General features: G+C 43.7%; 1 protein-coding gene across 4 annotated transcripts in view; it reads left to right on the top strand.

Annotated features, from left to right (window-relative positions):
- The window catches only part of ADAMTS12 (ADAM metallopeptidase with thrombospondin type 1 motif 12), a 177,935-nt gene that overhangs the window by 90,678 nt on the left and 74,133 nt on the right, over positions 1 to 13,124 (top strand). For all 4 annotated transcript variants that reach the window (XM_087885638.1, XM_034442423.3, XM_087885636.1 and 1 more), the window contains exons 4-6: positions 5,641 to 5,837; positions 8,221 to 8,304; positions 9,837 to 9,961. In XM_087885638.1, the coding sequence (XP_087741764.1) occupies positions 5,641 to 5,837; positions 8,221 to 8,304; positions 9,837 to 9,961 (406 nt within the window). The remainder of the gene's footprint in view (positions 1 to 5,640; positions 5,838 to 8,220; positions 8,305 to 9,836; positions 9,962 to 13,124) is intronic.

Raw genomic sequence — 13,124 nt, 5'->3', positions numbered from 1 at the left:
GATCTCCTTGCAGTCCAAGGGACTTGCAGGAATCTTCTCCAGCACCATGGTTCAAAGGCCTCAATTCTTTGGCGCTCAGCCTTTCTTATGGCCTAACTTTCACAGCCATACATTGCAACTGGGAAAACCATAGCCTTGACTATATGCACTTTTGTTGGCAGGGTGATGTCTCTGCTTTTTAGTATGCTGTTTAGAATTGCCATAGCTTTCCTCCCCAGGATCAAGCATCTTTTAATTTCTTGGTTCAGTCGCCATCTCCGGTGATCTTGGAGCCCAGGAAAATAAAATCTGTCAATACTTCCATTTCTTCCCCATCTATTTGCCATGAATTGAGAGGGCCGGTTGCCATGATCTTAGTTTTCTTAATGTTGAGTTTCAAGCCAACTTTTGTACTCTCCTTCATCCGCGTCAAGAGGCTCTTTAGTTCCTCTTTACTTTCTGCCATTAGAGTGGTATCATCTGCATATTTGAGGTTGTTGATATTTCTCCAGAATAGCTGCAGAGAGAAGTGAGACTAAATAGGAAGAGGTACCTATATCAGCAGTAGACTTAAGAAGTAACTATCAGAAAGCCCATTAGTCACCTAGTAAATGGCCTTTACACTGAGTCACATTGCCATCAATCAATAACCTCCATGATGTTCATTTTGAAACCAGCCAAGGAGGTAGCTAGCACCATAATTCACGGTGGTGAATTTCAAAATTGAATTGTACATTGTGTAAAAGAAAAAGAAAATCATTTTTTCCCATTTCTTCCAGAATTCAAATTTCATTGGGAAACCTCTGGTTTTAATAGATTGGGAAGGGAGAAATAGCTCCTCCTTGTTCCCTTTATCCACAGCATGCATAATTTTGTACACTTCAATCATGTTACCTCTCATTTGCATGCTTTCTAGATTAAAAAACCCTAAACGTTGCAACATTTTCTCACAGAGAAGCTACACAGAGAACTTCATAGGTTACTTTACTCATGCAATAGGTTACTCATGCGCTAGTCACCTCCCGTATTGACTACTGTAATGCTCTCTACATGGAGCTGCCCTTGAGGATCACTCGGAGGCTTCAGCTGGTACAAAATGCAGCCGCACGGGTTGTGATGGGAGAATCCTGATACTCCCATGTAACACCTCTCCTGCGCGACTTGCATTGGTTGCCGGTTGCCCTCTGGGTGAGATTCGAGGTGCTGGTGATGTCCTATAAAGCCCTACATGGCTTAGGCCCAGGATATTTGGCGGACCACCTGCAGCCAGCAACAACTTCCCATCATCCAGTTCGCGCCCATAGGAACGGCCTGCTCAGGGTGCCATCGGCTAGACAATGTCGGCTGGCGGCCCCCAGGGGTAGAGCCTTCTCTGTGGGCGCGCCCACCCTCTGGAATCAACTCTCCTTGGGAATCCGGCTGGCCCCTGACCTTTGCACTTTCCGCCGCGAATTAAAAACTTGGTTATTCAAGTCCCCCGGCCTGGACTGATGGAGTTTTATATGGGTTTTTAACTTTTATCTGGTTTAATTAGGTATTTTAACTTTGTACTGTGGTTATTGTGGATTTTATTGTTGTGAGCCGCCCTGAGTCCATTGGAGATAGGGCGGCATATAAGTTAAATAAAATTAAATAAATTAAATAAATAAATAAATAAATAAAATACTTTAATGTCAAACATCTTTTGATTAAAACTAATTCTCTCTTGATTTGCAAGAGACTCAAGCCATTAGAATAGTCTACAACCAGCTTCAGTGATGTCAAATGGATGAAAACTTGCATGACAATGTCATTGTGCAAGTGGTATGATTTACATACTTGTATTATGTAAATAATCTCATTTGTGTGATGATCTCATCAAACATAGATTGTCATTTTGCCTACTATTCCTTTCCTGCTGGCATCCTTGACTACCGTTGACTCAATTAAGTGTGATATAAGCGTGCTGTGCAATCCAGCTCACCAGAAGTACCGTATGCCTTATATTAAATTCATGGGAAGGAATGGAAGGCTTAGCTTCATTACTTAACAAATTCTGTTCCAGCTGAATGAGATATTGTGCCTTTTTAATAATACACAAAGGTTATTAAAGTCTGGTGAGGAAAAAAAAAGGCTTTTGTGTGAAATATTTGATCTCGCAGAGGTGATACATTGAAAATTGTTTAATGATTTCTGGTAATAAAAAAAAAAACAACCCTGGAAATGGAAAATTCATTTTATTTTATCTTGTCAGGTTTCTTTATTTTTCAGTTTACTGAACAGAATATAATTGAGAGCTGCAGTAAAGTATGCTGAAATTCAAGCCAGATCTGTTCTTGCTGAAAAACACCTGGGTCTAAGAGTGAGGGTATAAAATCTGTGTGAAAGTTTTATCAGGATTATTTGAAGCATCCAGTGACTTTGGAGTTGAGGCTTCTTCAAATGTTAGGGGTCCTTGAGGGCATCTGAGCTGGATTTGTTTTCTTACAGATGTTTCATTATCCAAACTAAGTAACATCAACAGTGCTAGATGTTACCTGAGCAATAAATATTCTCTTTTATTTTTCAGAAGTTGTAGTTCGCTAGATGTGATTGTGCAGCCATAGCTACTGAGCAGGGGTGAAATCCAGTAGGTTCTGACAGGTTCTGGAGAACCGGTAGCGGAAATTTTGAGTAGTTCAAAGAACCAGCAAATACCACCTCTGGCTGGCCCCATAATGGGGCAGGGGAAGGATACTGCAAAATCTCCAACCCCACCCCACTCCAGGGGAAGGATATTGCAAAATCTCCATTCCTACCCCACTCTGGGGCCAGCCTGAGGTGGTATTTGCTGGTTCTCCGAACTGCTCAAAATTTCCGCTACCGGTTCTCCAGAACCTGTCAGAACCTGCTGGATTTCACCCCTGATCCTTAGGCATAAGACAGTGCTGTGGGAATTAGGTATTTAGCAGAGTGGAGGAAAACTGTCTCAAGGTCTAGTTTTGGCATGCAATGCCCTACAGTAGGGTCCTGAGGGGAGGAGTTGAAACAGTTTATGTTCAGGATGTGATGGGTCTGTAGTCTAAGGAGATTCTCAGTCATCCAGGTCATGGTTGCCTCAAAGGTGCTTTTTCAAGAGGCAACTGGACTTTCTGGTTTTTCTTTGAAGATGTTTAGCTTCTCATTCAACTCAAGCAGAAATGACTCCCTTGTATATAATATATCACAAAACAAGGCAGCCTTAGAAACTTGAGATTGATTTTTAGGGGGGGGGGAGTTAAGAAGTTACTTTAGAAATAAAATAAACTGTTTAAATAAACATAAGCAACAATCTCTCATGTCTCAAGAAAAGGACAAACTCCTAAGTAGTGATTAATGAACAGAGATAATGGAAGGGAAGGGAAAAGAAAGCTAATAAAAGTTCCTCTTTGAAGATGGTTTATTATCATGATGGTTGACTCAGCCTTCCATCCTTTCGAGGTAGGTAAAATGAGGACCCGGATTGTGGGGGCAATAAGCTGACTTTGTGCAAAAAGAACACGGCTTAGGGGGGGCCGAAAGCCCTACTAAGCAGGTATATACAAAAGTATGAAGACTATTGCTTAACGCATTGTAAGCTGCCCTGAGTCTCCGGAGAAAGGGCGGCATATAAATCGAACCAACAAATAAATAAACAAACAAACAAACAAACAAACAAATAAATAAATAAATGTTATTTCAACATTTTGCTTTTCTATTTCTATTTTTTATTTTTGCTATTAGCTTGAAGAATATAAAGTGAAGCTATGTCACTTTATGTTTATTACAAAGTGTCATATTATTTTAAAAGGGAAATTGTTCCAGCAGCTTTGCTGGGCATATTTGCTCCCTAAATTTTATAAGCGGAGAGCAAATATAGTTGCTCTGATCAGGTTTTGTTTCTCTCAAATAATCCTTCCTGCTTCAGTTGCCTCGTGGCATTGCTGAGAGCCTCTACCTCTCTCTCTCTCTCCTGATGTTCTGCTTACGGAGATGGAGATGGAGATGAAGAAGATGAAAGTGTTCTTTTCCTGTGTGTGAAAGGGATGAGTGAAGGCAGGGGTGAAATCAGTGGTGAAGTCCAATTTTTTTTACTACCAGTTCTGTGGGTGTAGCTTGGTGGGCGTGGTGTGGCTTGGTGGGTGTGGCTTGGTGGGCGTGGCAGGGGAAGGATACTGCAAAATCTCCAATCCCACCCCACTCCAGGGGAAGGATACTGCAAAATCTCCATTCCCACCCCACTCCAGGGGAAGGATACTGCAAAATCTCCATTCCCACCCCACTATGCGGCCAGCCAGAGGTGATATTTGCCTGTTCTCTGAACTACTCAAAATTTCCACTACCGGTTCTCCAAACTGCTCAAAATTTCCGCTAACAGTTCTCCAGAACCTGTCGGAACCTGCTGGATTTCACCCCTGGGTGAAATGCTACCAGTTTGCACTGATTTGGGCAAACCTGTAGTAAAAAAAAAAGCTACCAGTTCATCTGAGCTGTTCCCCCCCCATTGTTCTACTTACCTTGTTAAGCTTTCTTTTTCCATGTGAAGCGCGTATTTGGTGCACATGTGCGCGCGCAGCATGCTTTTGACACACACTGCACATGTGCACAGACATGCATGCACACAATGCGCATTTGGCACCACCACGCATGCGGGGGCAGAAAACCAGTGGGTGAAGGGCATCACCTATCACCTAGCTAACTATATCCTATCAAGAGAAGGGCCAGAGAGCAAATGGTCTCTGTTATGTATTGAATATATATATAGTTGTGTTAAGTCCTGCTAAAATGAAACTAATCTTTAGATGACCCTAACTGTTAACGTCAACTCTTGTGGAGGGAAACTTAGAACATTCATATTTGGGCGAGCTTTTTCAAGTATTATGATTGGTTAAGGCCCTGTGGGCCCAGAGTATAAATTACAGGGATTTGCCTGCAGTTCCTCAATTCCAGTTTTGAGTCAATGAATGCTGTTGTATCTATTATGGTCTATTTCTTGCCTGCTGAAGTCCACTACACAATAGTTTCTCTGGTCGCCTGGGAACAAAGAGCAGGAAAAAAATGATCATGGACAAGCAGCAGGAAGAATGACAGAAAAAGAGGGGATATAAGAATAATTCAGATTCAGGTTAACAGAGTTGGAAGGGACCTTGTAAGTCATCTAGTCCAACACCCCACCCAAGCAGGAGACCCTACACCATTTCTGACAAATGGCAGTCCAGTCTTTTCTTGAAAGCTTCCAGTGATGAAGCTCCCACAACTTCTGAAGGCAACTTCTGTTCCATGGGTTGATAGATCCTTAATTTTCTTTCTACATCCAGCTAGCCTTTCTGATCAATAGTTTTTGTGATGTTGAAGAGTTAGTGCCACCAAAGACACACTTCTGACAACATGAAGATATTCCCAAGCACTGGATGGAAGAAGCATCTGGTTCTGGATTAGAGTCTTGTGAGTCTAGGCCAAGGATGATGGGTCTGTTCCTGCCTTGTCAAAGTTCTGAGGTCTAGAACTACTTACACCGATTCTTGAGACATGTTCTTTTGGTTGTTCCCCATGTCTTGAGGTAGACTTTTGACCAAACTAATCCATGTAACATTATGTGCCTGCGAGAAAGAGAAATCTGTTATTGATGCTACCTTCACAGAAAGTACATTCAACACTATTTGATTTTTTGTTTGTTTGTTTCAGAAACATCCATTTTTTTCAAACAGCAAGAACTTCGAAGGATGAAGTGGGAAAGGAACCGTGTGACACCAAGAACAACCTATCGGCGTTCTGTCAGTAGAGAAAGATGGGTGGAGACTTTGGTAGTTGCTGACAGTAAAATGATTGAATACCACGGAAGCGAAAATGTGGAATCCTATATCCTCACTATCATAAATATGGTGGGTCACATAATTTGTTTCTATTGGGGTGGATTTGATTTTGATTTGATTTTGATTTTAATTCTATTTGATTCAGTTCAATGAATGTGATTATCCCCTATATTGAATTATTTTCTCCTGTCATCTTCAAAACAGAATGATGCTTTTGTGGAAGCACAGTCCTTTATCCTAAATGCGCCTGAAGAAGTATGCCAAATACAGATGGGGAAAACTGTGTAAAATTTGACTCAAAATATTTTAGCAAAAGCAGCAACACTTCCAGTTCATCTAAGCAACTTAATCCTTATCCATAGCAACCAAAACAAACTCTATATAAGTTTGCCTTGCATTTTGTTTAATTTGCTTCAGTTATTATATGTTCCAGTAATTCCCACTTGACATCTCAGAACCTCTTCCTTTTCCTTTTGTCTCTTCTTCTTTCCCCAGTCATATTTAGTTTGTAAGTTCTTTGGAGAAAGGAATTATCTTTTGTTAGCTGCCAGATACTTTGATGTTGACTGACGGTGTTCATGCAGGGGTGAAATGCTACCGGGTTGCTCCGGTTCGGGCGAATCGGTAGTGATAAAAATTACCGGTTCAGGCGAACCGGTAGTAAAAAAACCACTACCGGTTCAGCTGAACCAGTAGTTTAAAAATGATAATCTGAACCGGTATTTCCGATAATCAGCTTTGCTGCACGGTTTATATTCACTAGAAAGCAGGAAATCCTGCTTTCTAACGAAGCTAAATCACACGGCACAGCTGTTCCTCCCCACTGTTCTACTTACCCAGTGAAGTCTTCTTTTTCTGCACGAAGCATGCATTTGGTATGTGTTGTGCATGCGCGCATATGTGCTTTTAGCATGCACTGCGCATGCACACCCGTGGTGCACATTTGGCGTGCACCATGCATGCGCAGACAGCGAACTCGTGGTGATCCACGGAGGATTTCACCACTGTGTTCATGGGACTGAGGAACATGTGTCCAAAAAAGTCAAGATGTTGTTGTGACCCAGGCCCAAGTAAATAGTAGGAAAACCAGTCAGTGAAAAAACAAACAAACTTTATTCGAACAGCTGAGAATTACTTCATTCCCAGTGTCATTCAACTAAATTAAAGCAAATTCCTCCCAACACAAATTCCTCAGTCCTATCACAAACATTGGTCCAATTAGGCAAACTGCCAAAGGCCTTTCTTGGCAAATGTTCAGAAATCACAGATACAAAAATAAATACAAGACGTAGACGAAGAAGAAGACAAAACTACCAACGTTGTTTTCCGGCAAAGTCCAAAGGCCGTTGCTGGTCTGTTTTAAGCCTTATGGAGGGGCCAATCATCTCTTGGCCCTACTCCCAAGTTGTTCTCTTTGCTTGAGCTGCTCTTGCCTTCTGACAGCTCTTCTCATGTGTGCATTAGGAACAGGCTCCTCCTGTTCCTCTGCCTCACTCCTATCAGTCTCTGGAGGCTCTGTGTTGTGGCCCGCCAGCGGCCTGCATGGATTGTGGCTGATCCCGTCGATGAGGAGGCTGGTGTGGTGTTGCGCCAGCAGCCTGTGCAGCCAACGCTCGAGTCGGAGAGCGAGGAGGCTGAAGAGGATGTGGTGCCAGAGGCAGAGACTCAGCCGGGGCCTTCAGAACCTCCAGAGGCTCCTTCAAGTGAAGAGAGTGAAGTGGAGGAGCCTCTTCTCAATGCTCGAGCACGCAGGGCTGCCAAAAGGCAGGAGTGGCTACTCAGGAGGAGGTCTCCTCGAGAGTAAGGCTTGGGGTTAATTGGCCACTCCCTTAGCCTATTTAAGTTTGCACACAGATAGCAAATGTTGCTGGAAACAACGTTTTGGTCCTATGCAGAGCAATTTGAGAGTGAGTTTTTTGTTACAATTTGGTTTCTGGGTTGATTGCCAACCCTTGTCCGACTTTGTTTAATCTCTGTAATTCATAGCAGGCTGATAAGGACATTTGTGGTTAAAGCCTGCATTTTGAAAGGAGTCTGTTTGTATTAAACAGAGTTTTTGGAGCTGTGTGTGTGTGTGCTACACTTCTTGGGACCCATAGCTGGGGCAGAACACTCTGGAGTCCGCACCTCAGTCCCCGATGGCCCTGGCCCCATCTCTGCCTCTTGACGCAGAGCCTTCATCTGGTCCTTCCCCAGCCTCCAGGACTGGGCCATGTTCTTCCTCAGCCTCATCGCTGTCTGACTCCGCTGCCAGCTCGCGGATCACAACAGATGTTAGCCACAACCATGCAATCAAAGCACATTTTAAAAAAAAAAGGTGGAGGTTCAATAGTAGGACTGTGTCTGTCATCTTGACTTCTTTGACACCCCTCCATAGAGACCTCATCACTATTAGGAAAAAATATTGAAGAAGAAGAATCCGCTAACTTCATATTGCCTGGCTTTGATTTAGGTGGCAGGATTATTCCATGATCCGAGCATTGGCAACGCGATCCATATTGTGCTTGTTCGGCTTATTCTTCTTGAAGAAGAGGAGGTAAGAACTTGGTCTCCCAATTAATCCTTGCCTTGGTCATGTCATTGAAGGGAGATGCTCGAAGGAAAAAGCAAGTTTATAGGGCCTTGCAAAAGAACAGAAGGGTTCTTGCTTGGTGAAATTCAAATCTTTCTATTACTGGTTCTGTGGGAGTGGCTTGGTGGCCGTGGCAGGGGAAGGCTACTGCAAAATCTCAAATCCCACCCCACTCCAGAGGATGGATATTGCAAAATCTCCATTCCCTCCCCACTCCTGGAGGATGGATATTGCAAAATCTCCATTCCTACCCCACTCCGGGACCAGCCAGTGGTGGTATTTGCCGGTTCTCTGAACTGCTCAAAATTTCCGCTACTGGTTCTCCAGAACCTATCAGAACCTGCTGGATTTCACCCCTGTTCCTGCTATCTGAACTTCACAGGGCATGATGTTCCACAGGTCAAGCATTGCACCAGAGAAGTAAGGCATGAATGACCATCACTTGGGCCTCCGGTTCCAGAAATGGGTACAATTGGAATACAATAGATCTAGGATCTACTCAGTCAACTTTTACAAAGAATCCAACTTTTTATTTTTCCTCTTCAGAAATGCACTCTGTAGAAGAAGAGTTAGTATTGATTCCAACATGCCTGCTTTCAAATAAGATAAAATGCTATAAATTTCCCATTATGCTGCACCTATCCTTTGGTTTAGGGATAACATCTGTTTCAAAGTAGAAAAAATAATAATGTTCTAACCAGTGGTGAAATCTAAAATTTGTTACTACCGATTTTGTGGGCGTGGCTTAGTGGGGGAGGTAATGTGACTGGGTGGGCGTGGCCAATTTTTTTTTTACTTTTAAAACCATTTTTTACATGTAAAACCATGTAAAAAAATGCTTTCAAAAAGCTCTGACGATCCCAGCTGAGTTGCCTGATCGTCAGAGGGTTTTTTAAAAACCCTCTGCCGATCAGGCAACTCAGCTGGGATCGTCAGAGCTTGGATCGTCAGAGCCATTTAAAAGAAAAAGTTTTTTTTAAAATGGCTCTGCCGATCCAAGCTGAGTTGCCTGATCGGCAGGCAACTCAGCTGGGATCGTCAGAGCTTGGCTCGTCAGAGGCATTTAAAAGAAAAAAGCCTCTGATGATCGCGTGGCTCAGCTGGGCATGGGGGGGCGGGGGCAGGGATTTTTGCTACCGGTTCTCCGAACTGCCCGCCTCCATCGCTACCTACTCGCCTGAGCCGGTCCGAACCAGGAGCATTTCACCCCTGGTTCTAACTTAAGAAAGATATTGCAGTTTCTTTTTGTTTTTTTCCCCATCCTGTGAAGACTTTTTCCTATTGTATTGGGTTTTTTTTTCTCCCCTGATCTATCTTCACTAATAACCCCTTTTTTAATCACATGCCAGGATTCAATAAATTACTATTATAATCATGTCTCTCACCTCATGCAATGGCAATATTTATTAAAACTAAATTAATTTGCCAGGCTTTGTAATTATTGCAGATACTGATAGGCTTCTGACAAGATAATTCATTTCCCCATCTATTTATAGCAAGGACTGAAAATCACCCACCATGCAGAAAAGACTTTAGCCAGCTTTTGTAAATGGCAAAAGAGTATCAACCCGAAATTGGATACAAACCCACTTCACCATGATGTAGCTGTACTTCTTACCAGGTAGGATATTCTCCTTACATATGGGGTTCTTGTTCTATTTCTGAATGAGATACGGGTGGTCCTTGTCGGCGCAGAGCCTTGGTGGCGCAGCAGACTAAAGTGCTATTAAGTAGCACCAACTGCCTGCAATTACTGCAAGTTCAAATCTCACCAGGCTCAAGGTTGACTCAGCCTTCCATCCTTTCGAGGTAGGTAAAATGAGGACCCGGATTGTGGGGGCAATAAGCTGACTTTGTGTATACAAAAGTATGAAGGCTATTGCTTAACGCATTGTAAGCCGCCCTGAGTCTCTGGAGAAAGGGCAGCATATAAATCGAACCAATAAATAAATAAATAAAAGGTGCTTTCTTTTCAGGAGACAACTGGACTTTCTTGTTTTTTCTTTTGAAGATGTTTCACTTCTCATCCAAGAAGCTTCTTCAGCTCTGACTGGATGGTGGGGAATGGAAGGATTTATATTCCTTGCAGACAGCTGGTCATTTGCATCCTTTTAGTGGGTCGTTGAAGCCCTTGAGGGTTTTCATCCCAAATTGTAGAGTCTGTAGAGATTCTCAGTCATCCTGGATGACTTTTAGCTATTCAATTTGGGATGAACACCCTTTGAATGGTGTGGGAGTAGGAATGGATTTCCAGAGGAAAACAATTTCAGACTACAGGAAGCAGGAGCACTACTCAGGTGAGCCTGAGGAGACAGATAAACCTCCAAGGGCTTCAATGACCCTCTAAAACTGTTGTGACCTAGGCTTACTGAGTCATTACAAGACACAAATAGTCCCAAATAAACCTAGTTTATTGTAACAGCTGAGAATTACGTTCATTCCCAGCTGAATCCCAATTAGTTGCAAAACAAGTCCTTCGGAAGAAGTCCTTCGGGATAATCACCAACCTTTATCTTCTTTGACACCCTGCCAAAGGCCTTATTTGGCAAAGCTCCACGAAGTTCAGAAACAAACAAGAGATGCTGACTGGAAACAGAGTTAGCAACGTTGCTTTCCTGCAAAAAGGCCCAAGTGCCTTTGTTTCTCTTTTAAGCCTTATGGGAGGGTCCAATCATCTCCTGGCCTTACTCCCGAGTCATCCCTTTTGCTTTAGCTGCTCTTGCCTTCTGGCAGCTCTGTGCATGCGTGCACTAGGAACAGGCTCCTCCTGATCCTCTGCCTCTCTTCTGTCTGACTCTGGGGGCTCCAGAGTCCATGCATCCCTCCAAGATGGCCCTGGCCCCATCTCTGCCTCTGATGCAGAGCCCTCATCCGAGCCTTCCCCAGACTCCAGGACTGATCCATGTTCCTCCCCAGCCTCCTCACTGTCTGACTCCGCTGCCAGCTCCACAAGCTGCTGGCAGACCACAACAAAAACAGGGGTGTCAAAGTTGCATTGACATGGCATTGTCACATGATGTATCATGACTTTTTCCCCCTTTGCTAAACCGGGCGTGGGCATGGCCAGTGTGTATCGCATCCAGCCCACAGGCTGTGCGTTTGACAGCCCTGCTCTAAAAGGATACTAATTACCAGCTGGCTGCAAGGAATATAAATCCTTCCTTCCCCCACTACCCTGTCAGAACTGAAGAAGCTTCTTAGATGAGAAGCGAAACGTCTTCAAAAGAAAAAACAAGGAAGTCCAGTTGCCTCTTGAAAAAGCACCTTTGGGACAACCATGACCTGGATGATTGAGAATCTCTACAGATGGGTAGTCCTTGACTTATAACCACAATTGAGACCAAATTTCTGTTGCTAAGTAAGGCAGTTGTTAAATAAGCCATGCCTGATTTTGCAACCTTTTTTTTTTGCCACAGTTGTTAAGCCAATCACTGGAGTTGGTAAGTGAATCATATGGTCATTAAGCGAATCCAGCTTCCCACATTGACTTTGTTTGTTGGAAGCCAGTTGGGAAGTTCATATGATGCTGCAGCCTTCATAAATACATGCCAGTTGCATGAATTTTTATCAAATGTCCGTAGGGATGCTATGAGAGTCATTAGTATGATGACCTGTTGTAAGTCACTTTTTTTCAGTGTCATTATAATTTGTTAAACAAATGGTTGTAAGTTACTATTTAGCTTTTCAGAAAAAACAGGAGTAGGGAAAGCTGGATTTCTCAGTAGAATTACTATAGTTGAAAGCAGCTTTATGGACTATCTAATGTTTTGCCTCATATACTTTTATGTATTTTACAATACTTTGGTACCTTACTTGAGCCAAGAACTATGCAAAATTGGATAACTGAATTCCACACATCAGAGGAGAAATTTCCCAATTCTTTTGCTTCCAAATATACAAATGATCAAATGAAGTTTGCCAAAAGAAGCAGTCAGGCTGCTGCTTCTGGTAAACCTCATTTGATCATCCGAATTACAACCTCTAGTATCCTTCACCATGACTATTGTGGCTGGAACTACTGTGGTTCTATCACATCTGGACAGGCACTTTTTCCCATTCTTATCCTAAAATATCCTTATTCCCTTCCTACTTTTAATTATGAGTGTGTGTGGCTTAACGATGCCCTTGAAGTGATGTCCCTGTGCCTGGAGGACGTACGGATCTGGATAGGGAGAAACAGGCTCAGGCTCAACCCATCCAAGACCGAGTGGCTATGGTTTCCGACGTCCCGATATAGTCAGCTGGTGCCATCGCTGACTATTGGGGGCGAATCATTGGCCCCCACGGAAAGGGCTCGCAACTTGGGTTCCTCCTGGATTCACGGCTGTCTTTAGAAGAGCACTTGATGGCCGTGACCGGGAGGATTTTCCATCAGGTTCGCCTGATCCGCCAGTTGCGTCCCTTTCTAGATCGGGACTCCTTACGCACGGTCGCTCATGCCCTCGTCACCTCCCGTCTGGATTATTGCAACGCTCTCTACATGGGGCTCCCCTTAAGGACTTAAGCACTCGGAGGCTCCAACTGGCGCAGAGTGCGGCCGCGTGGGTGGTAATGGGAGCGACGTGGTGCTCCCAAGTAACACCTCTCCTGCGCGAGCTGCACTGGCTCCCGGTGGTCTTCCGAGTGTGCTTCAAGGTCTTGGTTATCACCTTTAGAGCGCTCCATGGCTTAGGACCTGGTTATTTACGGGACCACCTGCTACCACCAATAGCCTCCCACCGACCAGTACGCTCCCATAGAGAGGGGCTCCTCCGGGTGCCGTCAGCCAAACAATGTCAACTGGC

Source organism: Pantherophis guttatus, chromosome 2 (genome assembly GCF_059756535.1).
Source record: "Pantherophis guttatus breed Tessera chromosome 2, ASM5975653v1, whole genome shotgun sequence".
Taxonomy (NCBI): Eukaryota; Metazoa; Chordata; class Lepidosauria; order Squamata; family Colubridae; genus Pantherophis; species Pantherophis guttatus.
This window is presented reverse-complemented; position numbering and strand designations above follow the sequence as displayed.